The 23,868-nt window shown below is 34.3% G+C and overlaps 1 protein-coding gene across 13 annotated transcripts in view; it reads right to left on the reverse strand.

Annotated features, from left to right (window-relative positions):
* Dgkb (diacylglycerol kinase beta) overlaps window positions 1-23,868 on the reverse strand; it is a 645,864-nt gene that overhangs the window by 395,386 nt on the left and 226,610 nt on the right. For all 13 annotated transcript variants that reach the window (XM_063238955.1, XM_063238993.1, XM_063238976.1 and 10 more), the window contains one exon: window positions 18,870-18,968. In XM_063238955.1, coding sequence (XP_063095025.1) covers window positions 18,870-18,968 — 99 coding nt within the window. The remainder of the gene's footprint in view (window positions 1-18,869; window positions 18,969-23,868) is intronic.

Raw genomic sequence — 23,868 nt, forward strand, 5'->3', positions numbered from 1 at the left:
CTCACAACAATCCTCCTGCCTCAGCCTCCCACGTACTGGTATAATAGGCATGTGCCACCATACAGGTTCACATTTTGATAATTTTTTACTCCCTCTCAAACATAGCTTTTAAATATGAAATCACTTAGAAAAAAACAAGTAAAACTGCCTAATATTACTGTCTTTCCTACTTGATTCTTCTATTAAAGACGTCATCAGTAAAGAATAACAAATCCAACTTGGGTAGATATAAAATCATTGTAAAACAGTATGATTAAATTAGTAATATTCAACTTATTTTTAAGTTGCCCTTCACCACAAGAACAATTGTATATGTATACACCCATAAATAATTATACAGAAAACATTCAATCTGTGAGACTCAGTCTCAGATTCTATTCACCCCATTTCTATTCACCTTTATTTGGCTCCATTGTTTTGTCTAGGTCCTCTGTGTTAGAGCTGGTGTGTGGTGTGTCCCCCCAGTGTAGCTCATGCATCACCAGTAGCTGAAGATTGGAGCACAGGTATGAACATGAGTAGTATATAGCTACTGTGTAAAAAAAGGATTGTTGCTTTACACTTGCAAGTGTGCTGTGGTTTCATATACACGTCTCCATCTCACTGTTCTTCACCTCCCTCAGTTTTGCTGCATATTTCATGTTCATCTTCCCAAAGGTTCATGCAGATTACTTGTAATACGCGGTACATTTACATGCTCTCTGCATTCTTAACTGTTTTAGTAACATTAGAACTGAAAAGATGTCTTTAGTTTCTGCTGCCTGTTTAAGAACTCAGCAAAAGGGAATTAGAATTTGTTTATCAAAAATAAATGTTGTTGCTTGTAAAGAGACGAGGACAACGGATTTATACTTCTGAATGATGACATCTACGGAGAGGCTGTTTTAGTGAAAGAATGAAAGAGCAAGAGTGGACAGAAGAGATCAAAGAGGGAAAGTTAAGGGGACAAAGGGAAGGGAAGAGAAGTGCAGTTTAGAGGGAGGAAGAACAGAGTTCTCACTGCTGTTTTCCTGAATGCTTGATAACTTCCTTTCCAATACTGGGCAAAGAAAAAATATTGAAATTGTGGAGGAAAAAGAAAAGAGGGCTGATCATTAGAATGCTCATCTCCAAAACATGTTTCATTATTAGCTGTTTATATCTTAGTTGGCTTTTTAGCATCCTTGATTTACATATAGGCTAATAGATATGCATTTATGAGTGTGTATGAATAGTTGATAGTTAATAGTTACTAATTTGTGAGTGTGTATATGCATAGTAATGTTTCTTTATGTTTTAAATAAGTTTTAATGTAGCTAATGACTAGACTTCCCCAAAAAATCTGGATAAAAGATTACTACCTGTAAATTTTATATTCTTAAAAATAAAATATAAACTTTTCTATTGGTTCATGCTTTTTTTTCTACAAAATATGATCCAGTCCAAGAAATGTATCATCGTATAGATAGTGTACGACTCCTGTCCAGAATAAAACAGAAACACTGAAGATAATGGAAAATTTTTGATAATATTACTTATAGCTAAAGCTTATCTCTCCTTTTCATCATTGTTGGTAAAGACTTTCAATTAGAAACAAAGAGCTTATAGTAGGTTTTATTTTTATCCTTTCTCCATTTAACTATTCACTGATCTCAAAGAACTTTCTAACCAGGTTAAAATCCAGTTCTGTACTCACATTAGGTTAAGATTCAATTGAGTTAAACTTTTACACTGACTGCCAGTCAACCTTATCATGAACTTTCATTATGTGGATGTAATTAATTGGGTCCGACGAACAATATCAGTACTGAGTTATAGACTCTTTTCCCCTGACCATGTAATTAGAATATAATTACCCACAGGATATCAGAATGATGCAGAACCTTTCCTCTAAATGCACTCTCATTAGGAAACAAGTCTCAATGTACACTTATTCAATCAGTGTGAATTAATTAAAATGTTACTGAAATAAGAGGGTAGCAATAAAGAGTATCTGACATCTATTAAGAGAGGATCGCCTGAGATCTGCATGTACAGTTTATATTTAAGGCTATTTAGCTCAAATGGGAACTTTGCCATGTAATGAGCTGTACATCAGTATACTAGGAACTCTGATTAAATGCATCAATGTGTGTCTTTATGTATAAAAATGTGTGTATATATATGTACAAATGATACATGTAAAACCTTCACGAATTCAGTGAGACTCTACAGGTACCATTATTTTTTGACAATTGTATAAAGAGTTTACCATGATATAGGATACATGTTTATATCCTGTGAACAAGTCATTTTTAAGTCAAAGTATCTAAGCAATCATTTAGTAACCCTACATTTTTATGTTACAGAACTGACATATTTTTTCTGATACAATTTAAGAGTAATTCTTGGGAAAACTTCATAATTAGTAGTGTGAGTTTTATAAAATAAAATACCTGCATTACTTAAGCTAGCTCAATTTATTTCAGTAGTATATTTTCTCTAAGTGGAATACTCTTAGACACCTAAGATACGTTCTTTTAAAAGGATATTCAATATATCATATTGAGATTGTACAAAACTCTGAGGAAACAGTACATGCATACAGAAACTGGGGGTCACGGGAGGCACATCCCACAGGATCCTGCTGGTTCACACAGGAGCCTTGAATTGGCATCGGCAAGTTACTTACCTTTGTTTCTATAGAACCTGTCTAATAGGCAAAGTCAATAAATGCATATTGAATAAATAAAGAAATGATCCTTATATAAAGGAATAATCAGTATTGGTAAAGATGATACAATCTGCTTTGATATAAAGATTCTAAGCAGCTATATGCAATAAACTGAGATTCTATATATATTTTTCAAACTTTCAATGTTATCATATCTTCCTGAGAATGTTACTTAGATTGGGAAATAAGTTTAGTGAAACTTAGTTTTGATATTTAGAATCTGAGATTTACAGCTGCAAATAGATATGCACTACTTCATAATGGAAATGTTGTATGAGAAATAAGATGAATTAAGCCAAATAAAAATTGCTATAGTCTTATCTTAAGCGAAAATTCTAATCAGACTTAAATACTTTTTATACAAGAATCTTGAAGTGTCTCTCACTCTCTACTTATGTGTGTATATATGTGTGTGTGTGTGTGTGTGTGTGTGTGTGTGCGCGCGCAAAGGATACATGTATATTAATGTTTAAAAATTCTTTTTGAATTTTTAACTATGTTCTATTAGACCCATCTAAGTGTAGAATGAAAATAATGGAAATACTGGGCAAATCTTTCTAAAGAAGCAGGTAGATTGCCTCAAACAGGTTTGATTTCTTTTTTTTTTTTTTCTTAACATAAAAGTTCCTTAGAATTTCTTTAATAAAGAGGTGCTGCTATACTTGTTTGTAAAAAATGCTGTGTTTGAATAACATTCACTGAAAAGATACAATAATGAAGGGTAATTATGGCCAATAAAGTCACAAAACTATGCACAATGCATAATTTAAAAATTTCATTTTGGATTAAGAACAATCTTCATTGTTAAGGTACACTGAGTGGATATTTGTGGTGTTTTATGATTATTATTATTATTATTTGTCTTTTTGTTTTTATCGGTACCAGGGATCAAACTCACGACTTGCCTGCTTGCAAGGCAGGTGCTTATGCCGCTGAGCTAAATCCCCAGCCCCGATTTATGGTGTTTTAAATAAATATTGCTTTAGCTATATTTTGAAAATCTGATTTTAAATATAATTACTATTAGATGAAAGTATTTTGACTCTTAGAATTCTGAAAATGCTTCCTTTAAAATCTCTACCTACAATATCACTTTTAGAAGTGAGACATTTCACACTATTATCTATTTAGTGTTTTATATAAATACAAAAATCATAATAATCACAAACTTCAGAATTTTAAAATCAAATACTTCAAGTGCCATCTTAAAAAACAAATATGAGGTTTATTTCACCTTAGGAATATCACTTTATTATTTGCTTTCAACTCAGGTTTATTAGTTTGGAACCAGAAAAGTCAATTAAGAATTATTAATGATTAAAATATGCCTCCCTGTCTCATAAATGTCTTAACTTTTACTCAATATTTATGCTGTTGGGAAGTTTTCTTCTTGACTCAAGGAAAGACTGATGACTGATGAAGTCCAAAGGAGTGGCAGAGGTTACCCATTTACTCAGAAGATACTGGTAAAGCATCTAGTCTCTGTCAGGACTGAAAATTGTTGATAAAAAGATCAGTCCTTCCTGCGGGTGGTGGTTACGGTGGTGGTGCATTCAGTAATCAGAAAGCACAGTTTCGCAGGACACTTTTTAGGTTCCGATCTTGCTGTGTCCACTGTGAGGCCCTGTGGACTCTAGAAAGAAATTCATAGCACGAAGCAAATCATTCAGCTCCAGGTGCGTGTAGTGGAAAAAAAGATTCATAGACAGATTCAAAAGTGGCAGTTGAAGTCCTTGAACTGGATAAGATAATTTAGAAGCTAGTTGAGATTAGAATGGAAAATGGAAGCCAAACACATATTAAAGAGTGGAAAGAAGCCAGGAATTTACCAACGCTGATAAAGCATGTCTGGGAGCAGAAAAATGAAAACTGGAAGAAATACAGTGGATAAACATTATGGAACATAGCAGGTGGCCAAAACACGTGGTGAATGTTGGAGTTTAAAATTTATTAGAATAAATAATGTATTGTTATTAATTCCCTATGACATAATCCCCCCCCCACACACACACACAACAAACACACGTATCCCATCAATCCTGCCACTTTCTTTAGCAATTCTTGAAGCCCATTTTGTGAGTCTCTTTCCTGGATCTAATAAAAGCACTGCTGTCAAGGGCCATGCAACAGAAAGAGTCTCGAGAAGACCCTGTGGTGTGTCCTTATCCGCCTTACCCATCAGGCTTGGTTTCATGCAACATCTGAATCTTCCCTGAAGCCAAACAAATATATAAACAACTGATTCAGTTTGAGGCAGCTGAGGTCGCACAACTAAAGACACTCACAAATTAAGGATTACCTGATCCATTCTAGAAAGTGACAAGAATGTGTTAAAAGCAAGAGAGTGTATTTTCAGGGAACTAATATTTTCAGGTCTTTTACTGTGATTTTATTTTGATATTTAAACATTCTCTTTATATATGTCAAACAGCCATCGATGAGAGAAGAGCATTCAGCCAGTGTCAACAACTGTAAAGAATTATGAAAGTAAATAATAAAAGTAAATAAAATTAAACCACAGTTTGGAAAGGCCTTCAGTAAACCCTGCTGATGGCCCAAAGCAGGTCCTCTGCTAGTTTGGCACAGCAGCTGCTGTGGGTTCTAACTCTAAAAGTTCAGAGCTATGCCTGCTTTCCAAAGACACCTGCTTTGCTTGAAGAAGCAGTGTCATCCAAGAATGCCTAGTATCCTGAGGAGTTGTGACCAAAGATGGACTAGGATGACTATATAAGACTGATCCCCTGGTATAAGTTAAGCATCTTATGGTATGACTTTGGACCAAAGTCCATCATGTTTCATCTCAGGTATATTTATGATGATTTTCATGTTCAACCTTCATCCTTTCCTCCTTCTACTTCTCTCTCTCCCTTAACCTCTGTTTCTGAAGTCTTTTCTTTCTTTTCCATCACACCAAGATAAATCCATGCTTCAACACTTCTAGGGAATCAAGTGTAAGACAGAGTAATTGGATTTAGTAAGGAGGGCAAGAGCAGATTTGGATGAATGACTGCAAATGGAAGTTAGATTAATGTGGGTTGAGTAGGAAGGAGAAGAATTCACAGAGTGAGACTATGTACACACCTGCATGATTTTTATGACTATGTGAAAAGGCAGACAAGAATCCAACCCATGAGAAAACACAAGAAATTGCATTGCAAATGGGAAAGACTAGTTGTTCCTTTGATAGAGATCCCATACCACACAGTGAAGAGTAAAAATGATGCTGGCCCAGGGGACCCACATCATGATATTGCTAAATGGATCACAACTTGTCTGAATTTTTTTCTTTAGTAACTTGGGGGAATTAATATATTATTAAGGGTACAACAGGAGAAGAGTAGAGTTTTAGAAGACAGAAAATAAGGAATGCAAGATTACAAAATTAAACCTGGGAGACTATATGCAATCAGTGATTTGAAAACATTAAGGGAATCTTAACCAAACAAAGTAAGTTGGAAATTTATAGTTGGAAAGAATTAAGCATAGTGTAATAACACAAATAACATCAGTATAGAGGCATTTTCCTTCAGTGTTTGAGTTCGTTGGGCATATATGGCTGAAAAGATCAAAGTTCTCGATAGTATTAGGAATGGAATTTAGAGATTGATTTTACCATCTAAATTGAACAGCAAAGAGTGGACAAGGATCCAATACGACTATCATTTTTTGTGCAATTGGAACAGAATTTTGAAGAAGGAAAGCAATACAGAATTGAGACAGGGATCATTGTACCGTACCAAAAACTGAACCAACATGTACACAAATGAATTTGTCCTCAGGTTTCAAGCAAAAAAATGAGTAATAGACAAGCTATATTTAACACTAAAATTTTGAAGATGGTATGTCCATAAATACTACATGACCACCTTTTCATCAGAAATTATGAAAGTCCCAGGTTACTTTTGTAAGGCGGCATCTGTCCTTAAATGTTTAGAAAGGGGTAGGGGGGTGTAGTTTAGATTGCATTTAACAAATCAAAATTAACAGATGGGAATGATATAAAACACTTAGTTTACCTGGACACTTTTCCTGCTGCTTCCTCAATCTTCCCTGAAGGATACAAACAGAATCTTGTTTTTAGAATCTTTAATCAATAGCAACTTAGTCTCACTAGTGTTTAACAAAAGTACTCGATTTTATATGTTTTTGTCAATACTGGGTTTTGTTCTCATTGAAAAATTTGCTCCATGTTAGAAAAAATAAATCTCAATTTTTAAAATTTTTTGATTACTTACAATTTCCATGTAACTATCACATTATTACTGGAATATTGTTGAGATGACTACACAATATCATATTGAAGCAATCAATTTTAGGTTTCAGTTACAAAAAAAATTTTCCTCTAAAACAGTATTATCAAACATGATTTATTTTTCCTTTATGTTTTGCTAATCTACTATGAAACTTCAGGGGAGAATGCAAACCACTATTGTCAGATTATTATAGTTTCATGATATGACTTTTTAAGTTGTAACTTAATTTTGGCATAAATTTTCAGTATTTTATTTTGCTTCATATTGTTTGTTTAAGCTCCTTTGCATATATCACTTTCAATAAGTCGTGTAATGATTAAATCGTCATTTTTGAATCAGAGGCATATGTATGAGATATATTTTGCTTGAATCAATGTAAAATTTTTAGCATTTTAAATTCTGTTTTACCAGAGCTTATGTGCAAGTAAATATTTTAGATTCTCAACAGATTTTTTTCTCCCCCGGACTTCTAAATCACATTATGGGCCATTAGTTTAGGCTCTTCTATTTATTACAACAAAACTGACATAGCACAAATTTGTCTCCTTAAAAACTATCACTTGACCTAGGTACATCAATATTTTTGACAGGAAATATCACAGAAACTTGTGGGAACATTTTTATAGCTCTATTAAACATAAAAATACAAAATTTAAATTTTGCCACTTTTATTTGGGTAGAGAAAATACAGTTGGCCACAACACATGAACTTTTTTCCCGAATATATTATATTTACAGATGTAATTATATATTCTACATAATATAGATCAAATGAGCATAAAAATGGGTTCCTCAGAATCAAAAAAAAGCCAATCTGACTATTACAATATGACAGACAAATGATTCATTCCTCTAGTGTAGTGATGATTATATTCCTGTCTCCCCTTTTCCTATTCCCTATTCTTTAAAGTATATGTACATGAAAAATAGGTCAAATGAAAAATGATGTATATTTACAGTATATCATAAAAATATAGCACTGTCACGCTTGACTGGGAACAGCATCACTTAATTCTATACATTTTTAAAAGTACATAAATAAAAGGAGCTATCTGAGTTATTCCTTATGAATAATACCCTGAAATTGAGTCTGAGTTCGATTTTCAAACATGGAAAAAAAGTCAGATTTTTTTTTTTTGCCTATCATTACTATGATGACAATTATGAATTATCTATAATGAATATTAATTAAATGAATATTAAGTAATGACATTGATGAAACATTTAGTGAAAACTGACAACCTACTTTATCCCTACACTTTCAACATAAGAAGAAAATTGCACAGGTACAAACCTTTGGTAGATTACTTAAAGAATTTCAAGGAAATAGATATTTTTAGGAAGTATGGATAAAGGTTAAAGAGGTAAATGGAAAAGAGTGAAGAAGACAAAATGACATAAAAACAAGCTCAGTGCAGCAAGGTTCATCCTTAGTCAGCTTTCACAGCTCCTCACCACACTCCATTTCTAGAAGTTCTATAATATCCCAGGGAACACAGTTTAAGGGAATTCGAAATCCAAGTTTCAGAATCACACAGACTTCACATGTCTTCTACCTCCTTTAACTGGCTGCAGTGTAGCATGGGCTTCATCATTAGGAACTCTGGGTAAGGAAAAGTGAAAGATGTGGGGGGGCACCCCAGAAAGATCCCATAATACTGGCGCTGCGAAGCAGACACCATATTTAACTCTAACACAACTTCTGATGCTCGGAGCAGTAATGACTTGGTGTAACACATGCTCCGGGGAAAGATTTCACATACTCTATGCTATTTAAGACTTAATCACCATATTTACAATATAATTTAGAAATCTTAAAATCATGGAAGAGCAAGAAAGAGTGGGAGAGAAGTTAATATGGCATATGGTTCCCGCAGGGTGTTATACTTAGGGACCCATGTACTGCTGCTGCACTCACTGCAACTTGGCCGAGCTGCACTAACAGTGAAGACGAAGAGATGTAGCATTGGGACCATTGGAATCAAATCTAAAAACTGTTTTTAGAACTTACACTTTCAAACAATTTTATCTCCTCTGTGAGCTAATATGTTTCACTATTTATCACATTGGTACTTTTACAAACTCTCTTCATTTTTGAAGAATAATAGTTGACTATAACATGAGAATATATTCCAGGAAGAACACAGCACTGTCCCCAAAACACATAGTGCTCAACGTACTTATTTTTTTACATCAAAAAACTTCCTGCTACTGAATACTAATCTTATTGGATATTCTGATATGATTTTGTATCAAAATGAAATCTAATTATCACCTAAATTTGTATTGTCAATTGTTTATCTCATACAAAATTTTTGGTTGTAGAATACATTCCAATCACTGGTTTTCTGATGCTGAAATGCATTTATGTTTTGTCATATCTTTTTGTTATCAAGTGAAATATGTTACAGAAAGATCTAAAGATTCTTTAAATCTGATTCTGTTAAACAAAAATAATAGTCAAGCATGGGAAATATGATGGAGGTAAAATAGAAGTCATTCTTCATACAGATGTTCACGAAGGCATTCCTGATAATGAAATAAAGAATTGATAAGCTAATAAACACAGTTTTTCAACACGTTTACTCATGCTCTAATTAATATCGGTGCTCCAAAGTATCTCAAAATGCATAAACATTTGCTTATATTGTGTTAAAATATGTATTACATTAAATGTAATTACAAAAGTAAAATATTAAACTCAAATAACTAATTTTATTAAGATTCTATTTATGAATATTTTAAAAATATAACTGTACAAATATTAAATATTTTCTTTTGTATATTTCAAAATTTTGTTTGAAGAGTAAGTAGTTATTTTATAAGAGATTCAAGTTATTGTAAATTCCAGCATAGTACTTAAAACAGATGATACTGACTGAGTTCTTCCAACACACTAGGCATACATGTAAAGCAAATGTTCATAAATGAATGCATTGCATTTCACTTGAAACAAAAACATACGAAAATCATGTTATAATTTGCATCACATAAAATTAATGATGAAGCTAGAATTCATATATTTGAGGCAAACTGTCAAGCAGCACTTGAACCAAATTACTCTCCACCTGCAGTATGTGAACACCTCTTTCCTTCTTAACATTGCCTAGTGATATTCATTCCTTTAATTGTTTGGATGGATGTGGAACAGTATGTGATATATATGTACTGCCAAAGTTAGTACTATTATATGATAGTACAATCATTTTACTGGGGAGTCAAGAAGTGAGTACAAATTCATTTGCTTATTATTTGTGTGTGTATTTAAAATCCTGTTTAGTTCTTTCTTTTTTAATTGGATTGTTTGCTTGTTATTGATGTATGTAATTTCTTTTTTATTCTAAACAAAAATCACTTGTCAACATTCTCGAACTATTTCATGCAAGTGACTTATCCATAATTCATGTTAAAACTCTAGTATCCAATCGTCTGCCCTTCCTGGCTAATGTTATTCCACGATTATTTCGTTCTCTTTAGTCTTCCTCATCTCACCTTTTTATAACACTTTTCACTGAGTTCTCTGGAATACTTACCGTCTATCATCAATTATTCTTTTCCTCTCCAAATCATTTCCACTTAGAAACAAGGCTCTTTAAAAAGGCAATTCTCTCTTTCTCTTTTTATTACTAATTGTATATATTTAAGGGAAATCTTAGAGATTTCTACTGAAATTACATTCTTTCATCCTTCAGATTAAAAATCTCTCAACACCAGAGACTCGTAAAAGCCATGTTATTCCCCCCACCCTTATTCACTACGGTCATATACTCACAATTTTCTCCGACCCTGCAGTTATCCTGAGTGGTGTTAAGGATAACATCCAATAAACCGCTCTCAGAGTTCCTTATTTTTTAACATCTAATGATCTTTCCTGGGAGATCATTGGCTGTGTAGTAGATCTTACTATTTTATGGATATTATCTATTCTGAAATAAATCAAACCCTAATATCTAGTTTTTTCTACAATCTCCCAGATACTCTGTCCATTCAAAGTATCCCACTAATACTCGCATAATTTCTTTTGCTCCATATTCAAATGCATTTATTTTTCATCACACTGATACCAAGGTTGTCTTTCCACAGCACAAAGCTAACCAAGTGGTCTCCTGTCTGTTTTTGATAAAGTTTAGCTACCTTAGAAGACATCACAGTGTTCTCCATGGTGCAAATTCTGGCTTATCTATCTATTCAGCCTCAGCTTTGTACAGAAGCACCATAAGATGTTTTGGGGCATAAGTGCCTGCCTGGCAAACACAAGGTGTGAGTTTGATATTATATGGAACTTCAAAACATCCTAGGATACACATCTTAGGATGTTTTCAAGTTCCATAATTACACAATTAATTTGCTTATTGTTCTTGTCATTGGAAAGAAAGAATAAAAATAGAAAGACAGAGATAAAGAGATAGGATGACAAGAAAGAAGGAAAGAATTAAAAGCAGAAGAAAACTAGCAATGCACCAGTTGCATGCATTGTGTATCAACAGTGATCTTAAAGTCACTATAATAGCAATTAGTGTGTGAACAGTACATACTTGTCTGGCATATGACATCAAATCTAAATAGCATGTTAACATTATGCTATTACTTTGAGGCAAATTATCAACCCTAAAGTATTAACATTAAAAACTTTACATTGTCAACACCTTCATTTCGAGAGTAAAAACTGTGTTTTAAGTGGTAATAAAATAATGATTTTATATATAGTTAAATCTAAATTAAATCACAGAGCTAAATATATACATTAGTGTCTTGTTGTCTTTGTTTTGGTTCTGGGGATCGAACTCATGACCTAGCACTTGCCAGACAGGCACTTATTCTGTTGAGCCAAATCCCAGCCCCGGAGCTAAATATATTGTATAATATTTACCTGTGTCCTTTAACTCTTCAAAAATAGGGCTTAAAATGTGATTTCCACATGAGACATTTCAATTTTTTTTGACTGATGATGGAAGAATTAATAAACTAAACCATCAACTAAGGAATCATTCAAAAAGCATATGGACTTCTATAGAATTAATTTCTCTAAAAAACACACATAAAACTTAAGACAGGCTATAAGAGTTAACTGTAGTTTTAGAGTTGATGAGATTTATAACTACGGGAGTACTTTAAGAATCTGTATAGCCTACTTTATTGAACTCTGTGACCACACAAATATATGTAATCAAAAATCATTTAAGAAGCTTTGATACAGTTACAGTGGGCAACAGTCTAATAAAGATATAGGACAGTAATAAAATAATAGGTTAGCACATATAAGTGCATAGCATGCAACAGCATTTTAATCAAATATGGATATAAATTTAACTTCAGGTGTCCAAGGTATAGAAAATAAAACACTACAGTAACGACTCACAAGCTTCCAAAGGATAATGAGTTAATATAAACAGAAATGAAAAAGATTTCTATCAAGTAATGAGGGATATATCAACATACCATTCCACTGCAGGAAAGGATTGTACATAACTATATTTAAAAGTCTTTCAATGCAAGTGGATAATGTAAGAATGAAGCCTAATTTAAGTAAAACTATGAAGGGTTAAAATAGCAAAGTTCCCGCTTGTGTTGAGTTAGATGTACAATTTAGAATAGTAGCTTTCATGTGCTGAAGTGTATGTTTTCCAAATGAAACTACTAATTGTTTGCACTATCACTTTATATGAGATTAGATAGCTGAGATTTTAGGACGGGGTCTGTAGCAGGAACCAGAAGTGTATTTTATTGGATTAATTAAAAGCAGAATATCTATTTTGACAATCAATTGTGATGAGTTAATGGATTTTTATAAAGTTGGTTATCCAGAATGTTTTATCATGAATTTTGCCTGGTTCGGTTTACATTTTCTTATTAAACAAGAAAGACTGAAAGAACTCTATCTTTTTAGATAGCTCTGAATTCTCTTCTATATATTAATAATTGACCGTAAGTACAATTTTTACAGGTAAACTTTTCAAGGAAACCAGTGTAAGCACTTACGCACAGCCATGGATGAAATTTGATATGAACCCCAGGTCAAGTAAATTTTAAGAAATATAAGCCCTTGATAGTCCTCTAAAAATACGCCCTGCACCAATTGCATAGAAAAAGAGTCATCAAATCTGATGTCTGAATGTATTGGGCACATCTCCATGTGGTAGTGATATTACTTTCAGAATAGTGGATGTAGACTCATTTTTTATGGCAACTGATGTTATATCACAACCACTAATCAATAGGAACCATAGGGCATACTTATCAAAAGGCCTGCCATGTGTGAAGAGAATGTGCTAATAGCAGTATTGATGAATGTGTGTCTACAGAACAAGAAACCTAAAAGAAATAACAAGTGTTGGGGGAAACACAGGGATCTGAGAGCAGTGGTATAACTTTTTTTAAATCTGATACCTGCAGAGATATTCTAGAACATCAGTAGACTATTGCCATGGAGCCTGACCTTTCAGCATGTTGTTATGAGACAGGTTATATGAGCTTCAGTCAGGAATTAGGGACCCATACTGAGCTCATAAAGCTCATAGAGTAAGTAACCTCAGAGCTTAGAGTCAAAGCTAAGGAAATTTTACATAAGCAGAATATCATTATTCTTTCTTTGAAAAGTTTTATAACATAAGGATGATCTCTGCAGGCATTATAATAACCAAATCTGAATCTCCCCTCGTCTTCTAGAAAGCATTAACCTAAGTCACTAGGACAAATTAGTTTAAAGAAGGAAATTAGTAATTAATAACTTAAAAACCTAAACATTATCGTGTCACCTTATGGAGTTTTACTTGGATAAAATTATAACACTTTTTAGCAGGTAACAATTTTTGGAATTTAATGAAAATTCACAGATGAAAAATCTTCAGTGCTCATAAATTTGAGCTGCTTAGGCAGAATAACTTTATTAATCTGTTTAAAGTATGAGTATTTAAAACAAGTAATTAATGTAATCGTAGATGAATTTATTCTAGAATATGAAAGCAATCTTTAATACTTATTTAGCAAACGGGAAATTTTTCTAAATGAAGTGATGATGGTTGATTTAGTAACACATACGGGACTCAAAGGGTCAACAAAAAAGGCACACTCAGCAAACTACAAGTATTTCAATTATCCTTGATTTTTAGTAAGATAAGGTGGTTTATGAGAGACTGGGTGCATTGGTTCTGTAAGGCACCTTGTTTACCATGCTAGAAAGTTGAAAATTTAAATACTGAATCACTGAAAATATTTTATGCATGAGAAAGACATACCATATTTACCTTTTAGAATGTGCACCCAAAACCTAGTTGGGGACATCAGGAAAGAGAGGAATTCAGTACAGCTGCTAATAGAGTGCACTTAGGGAGAAAATTGTTTAGTGCGGTGCACGAGCAAGTTAGAGTGAGATAAAGAGACAAGATTAAGAACAGCAGAATAGGATGCCTAGCCGTTAATTTGATAATGAAGATGAAGAATGCAAAATAATTTTAGGTTTCTGCTTTGGGACATTTGGAGTATGCAGTTTCTAGTCCCTGAAATAAGACAATATGGATTTGGCAAAAGAGAGGGGAAAATAATCTTGCATATGGCTCCAGAGTGATAAGCTTTGGTCTCTGTGTGGGTCAGTTTTACCATCACTGGGTCCTTGCGCTCACAATTTTGAGAAGAGATTTAATTTAGCTCCCAATTTCAGCAGATATAGTACAGGTTTGCCTGCCTCCAAGAAAGCAGCACTTTGATGATGGAATTGGCAAAGCAAAGACATCTAGTTTGTAGTGTCTGTGAAGCAAAGTAGGCGATCAACACTAGAGACAGGAACCCAACACAGACCTCAGCAGTGGGCTTCCAAGACCCACACAGACACACCCAGAAATGTGCTCTGCCAATCCTCTGAGAGGCTCCCTCCCTACACAATCAAGTTTACATGGTCAAGCTTAACTATTACAGATTGCAATTCTGGGTTGCTACTTATTAACATGTGACACTAGAAACTTACCTGTTCTTTTCATTTCCTCACATGTTAAACCTACACTAATTATAAAGTTTACTGTGAGAATTAAATGAATTAATATGTATCATCAATAATTTCAGCCCTTCAGAATCTGTTTGTGTTTCGTTTAGTGTTACAGTGTGATGCCATTAACCTTAACTCCAATCATCTCTGACTGCAGTGTAGTCTCCAATATATCATTCCTAACATCATTCACTGTACACACACTTTGTGTCTTTGCATTCCTAATTTCTTAGATTAAATTTCACTCCCAATTCTTATAGTTGCTACTGTGCATACATCCTTGCCTCCCTGGCCTCTCTCTGCTGATCATATTTGGGAAAAAAGCAGTATAATATCTTCCCAATTCTCAAATTCCTTACAAATCTTATACTCATTCCTTACAAATCTTAGTCTCACTTTTAGCCAGTGATCCGACTCCCCAGGTCACCGAGAAAACACAAGTGTTTTATCTTCTTCCAATTGTTGCATGCTCACAGAACACATGTTGCTTTCAAAATACAAGTCAGTCATTTACTCTTTCATTAAAATCCTTTAAAAACTTCCTACTGAATTCAGAGTAAAATGTAAATGTCTTACAGTATCCTATATTGCTTTATATGATATGAAAATCCTGTGACATCTTTGACATTTTTTTTTCAGGGTGTTTCCTTCCGTACTCAGGTCCAGCCACTAATCTCAATGTCCTTCAAGATGGTTGTGCACCTCCTGTCTCAGAATCAAGTCCTGTCTGGCTCATGTGTTTGTGAAACTCTGTCACTAGGGATCTACCTGGTGACTCCTTCCAATCCTCACGCTTTGGATAACTATCTTTTCAGTGAACTCTCTTGATTGTCTTTTATTATAATTGCAGTCCTAGGATTTCTCCTTAAAAGGAGAAAACATTGCTTTAGTTGAAAATACAACTAGCATATAAAGGTGTTAGAATGAGAGACCATTACTCTGGACTAAGCTCGTATCCTAGATCCCACTGATGAGATCCGGTCGAGATGGAGTTACTCATGTTTTAAATGCCACATAACCCAGCAGTAGATCCCAGAACAGATCATTTCACTTGAAAAAAAAGGAGATTTTAGTCTATGTGTATCTGAAAAATAAACATGCTCCTTTAGATACACCACGCATAATAGTTACTTTACAAGTAACTTGGTATTATGAATGGCCCAATCATCTTCTGTTTTTGTATTCTGTTTCCTTGCTCCAGTCTTACAAAATTCACAATTCAGCTATTACTGATTTGGAACTGTCCTGTTATTCTATGGCATAAAGGCATCCTTGAATCATAAATAACAACAAACTCCAATTAGATCTAAAACCAAACTCAGGCTCTTATTTGACAATATACATATACAAAGAGAAATAGTTACTACAAATTAATATGTTCATTTCCTTACAAAATCACTCCTGTGTGCATATATGTGTGTGTATGAGTAAATGCCTTTCTCTCTCTCTCTCTGTCTCTCTCTCTCTCTCTCTCTCTATATATATATATATATATATATATATATATATGTATATGTATATGTACATATCCCATCTGTGTGTGCTCACTGTACCTGATATCTAATTTTTTGACAAATTTCCAGTATTAACCATTGTAATCATTTGTAATCATCCTATATTTCTATATGTTATATCTCTGTACTTATTCATTCTCATGAATGCAGCTTTGTACATTTTGACTAATATCTCACCTTCACATTTCTCCAACATTTGTTATTTTTTAAATTTTTTTTCACTTATTTATTTAGGTTCCAAAGATTGAACTCATGGCCTCCTGCTTGCCAGGCAGCGGCTTCTGTGGCTGAGCAAAATCCCTGGCCTCTCCCCTTTTAAGCTTTACTATACTATTTGTTTCTATTTTTTTTTAAATAAGAAGGCACTAAGTGATGTATGTATTTGTATTATTGTCTATTTATTCTCATTGGAGAAAGAAAGCTGTATAAAGGCAAATATTTATTTTTGTTTCTCATAGTTTTATTACTATCCATAATAGTACGTGGCAAATACAGGCATTCAAAAAAAAACTAATCAATTAATTAATTAGTTAATTAATATTTTTGGCATAGTTCCTGGAAAAGTTTATGTGGTCAGTGAATAAGAGGTATGATTATTACATTACTTAATAATATTATATTGGGCATGTTGCACTTAAAATAAGATGGGGAAGGTTTGTACTTTCAAGATTCATAAGAGAAATGTGATCCGAATATAAATTAACATGGTAATAAAATGAACTGATCAAACCAGATTGCACTGGGAAAAACATTGTACGTAAACTTATAACACCGGAAGGTAGATCCCAGAGAAGCAAAAACGTAGGCAGGTCCCATTGTACCCAGCAAAGACGGTGGGGGCAGATACGCAGAGAACAGAAAAAGACCGGCAGAGTACAGTAGCATGGAAGGCCGTGAAGACACGCATTTGAGGTGAACGAACTAATCCACAGCAGTCAAATACTTCAGAGAGGAAAATATCACTGTCTAGCAAACTGGCAATGTCGAAATATAAATCTTGATTAGCACCATCGAAATATTTAGTGATTAAAAACTGTAAAGTTTTAAAGATATTAGAAGACTATTCAAATAAACTTTTTCCTTTGATTTTCCTAAAGAAAGAAGCAATGCGATCATAAGAAGAATTTGTCTCATATTTGACTACAAGATTGACAAAAAGGATTGATTCCCCCAGTGAGTGGGATCATTCATCAGCAGTGTGGTAGTAAGATGCATAACAAAATGTTTTCAAATGTTAAAATGTGAGATCTGAGATGCATTTAAACAAATACGATTACCTTATTTTAAGAATGAAATATTGTAAAAATTCTACAGATCCTTATTCTCTAAGCTAACACTTTAAATGTATAAAAATGATACCAAGTTAACTGAAAATGTAAGAAGTTTTACATGGTGTGTTATTTTTAATTAACTTCATTTCTAAAGACTGCTTAATAAATCTTAGATGAAGAAAAGACATTTAGAATTAAGAATGTGTATGCTCAGCAATATCAAGGCATATTCTCTCCTTCTATTTATGTGGCCTAAGAAATAAAACACTCTTAATATTTTTTAAATTAAGGCATTTAAAAATACAGCCAGTATTTTACAGATAATTACAAAATGAATCTTAAGTGGGTGCAAATTGAGTAATTTTATTAATTTCTAGGTTGACCTTTACAAAAGTATTTAACATCTCCAGGTTGTTACATTTTTATTATAGCAAACCAAAGTTCTAAGCACTCAGTCTCCATATTATTTTTTTAAAAAGTAGTGCATAACGCATATGAAATAGTTTGTTTGGTAAAATAATTTTCACTTAGAAACCATTTGGATTTTGAAAATGGATATTTTCTTTCAATAGACCTGCTTCTTTTCCTATCAAGGATTGTGGTTTTCAAAGTTACCTTCCTCAGGCATATTTCATTCATGTATTTATTGAATTAAGTAATTATTTTGCAGGTAGTTAGATTTATTGTCCAATAATTTTTATTTTATAAAAAGATAGTGAATGGCAGCACATAACTTTTTCAAAGTTTGTGTCATCAGTTTTGGTAGCCTCTGACCTAAATGAGAGACCTCAACATTGCAGATACATAATGTGCATCCACAGCAAAATCGCCCGTAAGAATAACTTCATTATTCTGGGAAGTTAGATCTATAAAATGTGGAAACTGCAGAAGCGTTCTGCCTATACAATTTCTGGTAAGTACCGCATGACTAAGTGGTGAAGCCTGAGTCAGCTTCAGTTCGAGCACAGCTACTAAAAAGTGTTCTGTGGAAAGAAGTATGGATAAAGGAAATCCAGTGATCAAATGTCTCTGCTCTGAAGCAGTGAAGTATTTCAGATCAGCATAACTCTGTCTTGATTAACGGAAATTAGCCCAAGAAGAATTTAGTGGTGTTATTTACAGCATTCCCAGGTTACACCAGAATGGTACAGAAAAACTCACCAGTACCACTGGACAGATGGCTGTGGGCGGTAAAATATGGTCCTTCAGGGGTCCACAGTCACATTCAGGTTTCAGATGAGAAGCACATTTATTGTGCAGCTAGAAGAGGAGAAATAGGGATAGTATCAGATTCCACAGGATGAGAGCAAACGTAGGGCAGATTAGATTTCTACTGAGATACAGTGAATACATTGAAAGCACATCAAAAATTGCAAGAGAAAATAAACAGACATAAAAGGGCTTCATATTACATTTGTTCTTGTATATTTTCCTTAAATAATTAAGCAACTTTCACGCCTCACACTACCTATTTTCTAATTCTCAGAAAATTTTATTTGAAAGATGTGCTTTAAATTTCACACCAAAGAAGCCTGATTTCTCTGACGAATAAACGGTCTCCCTTTACCGTCCTTACTTTGGTGATTTGTTAGCATAATCTTGAAGCCTCCATACCCTGTAATGCTTTTTTTTTTTTTTGACCCTCCTGTTTTCTCAAAGTCATTCCAAAGTGCACAGCTCAGTATGGGGCATAATTGATCCCATCATTAGTTTTAAATTTGTAATTCAATATGTAAATGTAGCCAGAGATTCATCTCAGTAGGAGCAGGATATAAATAAAAGACGATGATTATGATTATAAAAATTTAACTTTATATTGTATTTATAAGCTCAACATTATTTTAGTGTATCACTATGTGATGTATGTTCATTTTACAATATGTATGAATCCAAACCCTTATTTTTTATCAACTTTGATTGCAAGTTGAAATTAAGACACTATATTATAATAAATACTGATGTTTTTATTTATTTTTCAATTTGTGTTTGTTTTTGGAGACAGGGTTTCACTGGATAGCCCAGGATGGCCTCAAACTTGAGGCATCCCTTCTGCCTCAGCCCGCAGAGTGCTAGGATTATAGGTGTATGGCACAATGCCTGGCTACGTTCTGATGTTTTGAAATAAAGGTGATACTTTTTATTGGAATAACACAGATTTGTTAGAATTATCCTTGTTTAAAATCGTTTAGGAATTTCTCCCTTCTTTGTCCAATATCAATTAAACATGAAATAATCTAGTTTAGCAACATGACACATTTTAATCAGATAGGAAGTGTTATAAGAGCGACAGAGGAGAGAGAGAGAGACAGAGACAGAGACAGGGACAGAGAGCAAGCTACACTTTACTTAGTTATGCACTAAAGGTTCCCCCAGTTAAGCCTTAGCTGTACTACAGCACTTTGGGCAGGAGTTAATTAGCAAATCCTAAGACACTCGTGAGAGCTGATTCATATTGACAGTGGGTGCGTGCTGAGGAGTATTTCCTTGGTCCTAGAATACATTTGTCTCAATAGCTCCTTGCCTCAGAGTTCAGGCTGTGTGTACGATAATTAGTGCACATTCAGATGTACTGCATGAAATAAAAGTATCTTTGTACATTTATCCATAATTAGCATTTCTCTTCACAGCAGCACATAAACTTCTCTATAAAGAAAACGATTTTCCGTCTTTTTATTAGGCAATGCTGGTCCTTGTCAAGAGGAAAGAAGAATTGAAAATATAGAAGCACTTGAAACTTCATGCACAATAGAATAAAATAAGCTCACACTCTGAATAGGCCATGAAAATGTGTAATTTTCTTACAAATGGGTTAAATACATTGTTAGTTTATGGGGCTTATTGTCACAAAATAAATCATAGACTTGGGTAGTTGGATTCAGAGGTAACAGGTTATCAACTGATGTGGAATGAATGCTTATATCCCAAAATAGATGTGCACAAGCCCTAAGTCCTGGTACCTATGAATATAAAGTTTAATTTGAAATAAATCTTTATAGTTTGATGTTCAAGCTAAAATGCAATTATATATGATTAGATCTGAGCCTAATCCAATGATTGACTCATATCAACATAAGAAGAGAAAAATCTGAACAGAGAGCTATAGACTCTGAGGCAACAGGATCATGTGACCACCATGTAGAGGTCTGAGTGATGTGGCTACAGGTAAAGGAAGGCCGATGATGACTACTCGAAGTCAGGCGGAGGCAAAGAGTCCTCCCAAGACCTTCAGAGTCAGTATGATCTTCCTGGCACTTTCGTTTTAGCATTGTAGCCTCCAGAACCATGAGACAATACATTTCTGTTGTTTTAAACCACTTACATCATGGCATTTTGAAACAGCAGCCCTAGGAAATTAATACACAAAGCACTGCGAATAGTGAACAATGGCCAAAGGGAGATAATGCCACTTAAGCTCTCCTGTACCCTGTGTGGCACGAAGAGGGAGCTTTGGCTCTTTGATTTTGGCACAAAGCCTTGAAAACTGAAAACGCAGATTCCAAGACCCTCTACAGAAAGCAAAATACTAGGTGACAATGGCTGCATGTAGAATGGTAAAGGGTTGGATGTGCACTCTTGACAACACAGTAAGTTGCACAAGTGAAGGCCAGGGCAAGGAGCTCAGAGAGTCCTGCTGACTGCTGGGCCCTACAGTTTGCAAACCTCAGCTTCTCTGTGTCTCCATTCCTGGGTTTCCAATAGGAATAACGAGTTAACGCAATGGCTTTGGCATTTAGGATCAGAAGGGAAGAGCTAAGGACATAGAACATGCTGTAGAGGTGACCAGAGTGTGAGTGAGGGTAGGACACTTACTGGGTTTGAGAGTCTCAGGGTGTAGGAAATGGCAGTTGGACCCAGAAAGTACTGCCCCTCTAGAGCTGAAGGAAGCCAAAACAGAATTCTCCAGTGTGATCACCTCTGTGGCCTATGTCCCAGAGCTCCATATGGGTACCTGTGACACAGTCCTGCAGAAGTGCCAGCACAGAGCAGGATCCATAAGGTCAGAAAGCATACTGTCATCGCTGAAACAGGGACACACAGTGCAAGGATATCTTCCTAGCTGAGTCTGTACCACATGATCCTACATAGGACAGCCTCACGCTTTTGTTAAGAATGGAATCTGGCCACTGACATATACACCCCGGTGGTCACTCACTTCATGACATTTGTTGCAAGAGGAAACATCAAAACTGAGGGCATCATGTTAGAAGTACTGATTATTTTAGAAGCTGTGAGTTAAGTTTACATGGCAAGTCTGATTTATGTGTTCGATTATTCAGACATACTTGACAAATGATATATGAAAGCCAGAGATAATCCTAGTACTCTGGGAGACTGAGGCAGGAGGATACCACATTTAGGCCTAGGCTGGACAATTTAGTGACTTAGCCAAAATACGTGCCTCCCTCACAAAAGAGAATGGGGGATGTAGTTCAGCATGAAGACCCCAAGTTCAACCTGAAGCAGTGAAAAATAAAACCAATGAGAAAACTCCTATATTGTGGGATTATTTTTTCAAGCATAAAAATATCATTTTTGCTGTGAACCCAAAAGTGCTCTAAAATATAAAGGCTATTTAAAAGAACACTTATTAACAAAACAAAAATTACGTAATGAAATACAAACACAAATTTTTTTAAGGTTACTGTTAATAATCTGTTCTCTCATCAGATACTGTTTACATGGGATGTTTATTTGAACAAAATCATTAAATTTTACCCTTTGAATACAGATACTCTTCTATATGTAAATTATCTTTTGTTAAGAAGTCAAAATCAGAACAGAAGTGAATATCCTTGACAACAGCAATTGGTACTATGAGTTTAATGTGTCTTTCAGAACTTCATGAAGTAGAAATCTGTATGTTGATGGTGTTTGGAGGTAGGGCCTCTGTGAGGTATTTAGGTTTAGATGAGGTACAGATGGTGAGGATCCACGATGAAATTAGTGGCTTTTTAACAGAGAAAGGGAAACATATGCTTGGACAATTCCCCTGGCTTGCCAAGCAGGACCTTCTGCCGCACTGTGATGCAGCAAAAAGGGCTTCTACAGATGGGTGCTCTGGACCTCGACCTTTCAGCCTTCATGAAAGAAACAAATTTCTCTTCTTTGTAAATTATCCAGTCTGTGGTGTTTTGTTCTAGCAGCAGAAAACACACAAGATGCTTTGTTACCATATAATTTCATGAATAAAAACAAAAGAAACAAACACAGCTGAGTCTTTCTCAGTGTCTACGAGACCTTGAAGACTGATAATTGTCTGCTTGTTAACCTGAGTCTAAATCAGTGAAAGACTAAATACAGAGATCTTCAAGAAAAGAAAGCAGGGCATAGACACATCCTGTTCTGTGAGTGAAAAAAGCAGTATGCACCACAGAAAAGGAATTGCTTAGTTTTCAAATTAAAAACAAAACAACAACAACAAAAAAAACAATGTTGTTCGTGGTTCTCTATCTGTTTTGAAGATTAAACAGAATATTCAGATCATTATTCTAATATGCCCAAAAACTCCTATTCTTAAGAAATTTAGCCCCATTATTCCTATAATATGAACCACATTTTCCTGCAAATGAATAAACCTTTGGAAATAATTTCAAATTGTATGACAGTAACATGTAACTTAGAGCCAGCTCTATGTTTGTTTATTGGAAAAATCTGTCTGGAGTTTGCAAGGAAAGAACGTGCGTATGGTGTGCTCATAAGAGTGGAAGCTAGGAAACAGAGCATGGGCAGAACAAAGAAGAAAATAATGGAACAGTTAAATAGATACAAAAATACTTTTCCGATAACAATTTAGATATGAATGAAAAAGAGACATAAATGACTCTTATAAATAAATACTCAGTGAGCTGACTTAGAGGAATATATTTGTTACTTGCTACTTTTCTTTGGCTCCAATATTTTGCATATAAAGGTACAGGCTGCTACCTTGCTGCTGTTATTCTGTATATGTAACTTTTTTATGGCTTTGTGAATTTTTAGAGATTATTGTTCAAAATGTCATATTTTAATAAAAGAAGTATATTTATATGATACCAAATTTAGTAATTCGTATGTATAAACTAGATATTCTTTGGAAAAGCCCAAATAAAACATGCTACATTATCGTGGTGAATTCTGCCAGACCAGGAATCATGATTTAGAACAGGAACAATTCACAGCA

The sequence above is a fragment of the Cavia porcellus genome, unplaced genomic scaffold (assembly GCF_034190915.1).
Source record: "Cavia porcellus strain 051 isolate PalLab524CR breed Dunkin Hartley unplaced genomic scaffold, mCavPor4.1 scaffold_2, whole genome shotgun sequence".
NCBI lineage: Eukaryota > Metazoa > Chordata > Mammalia > Rodentia > Caviidae > Cavia > Cavia porcellus.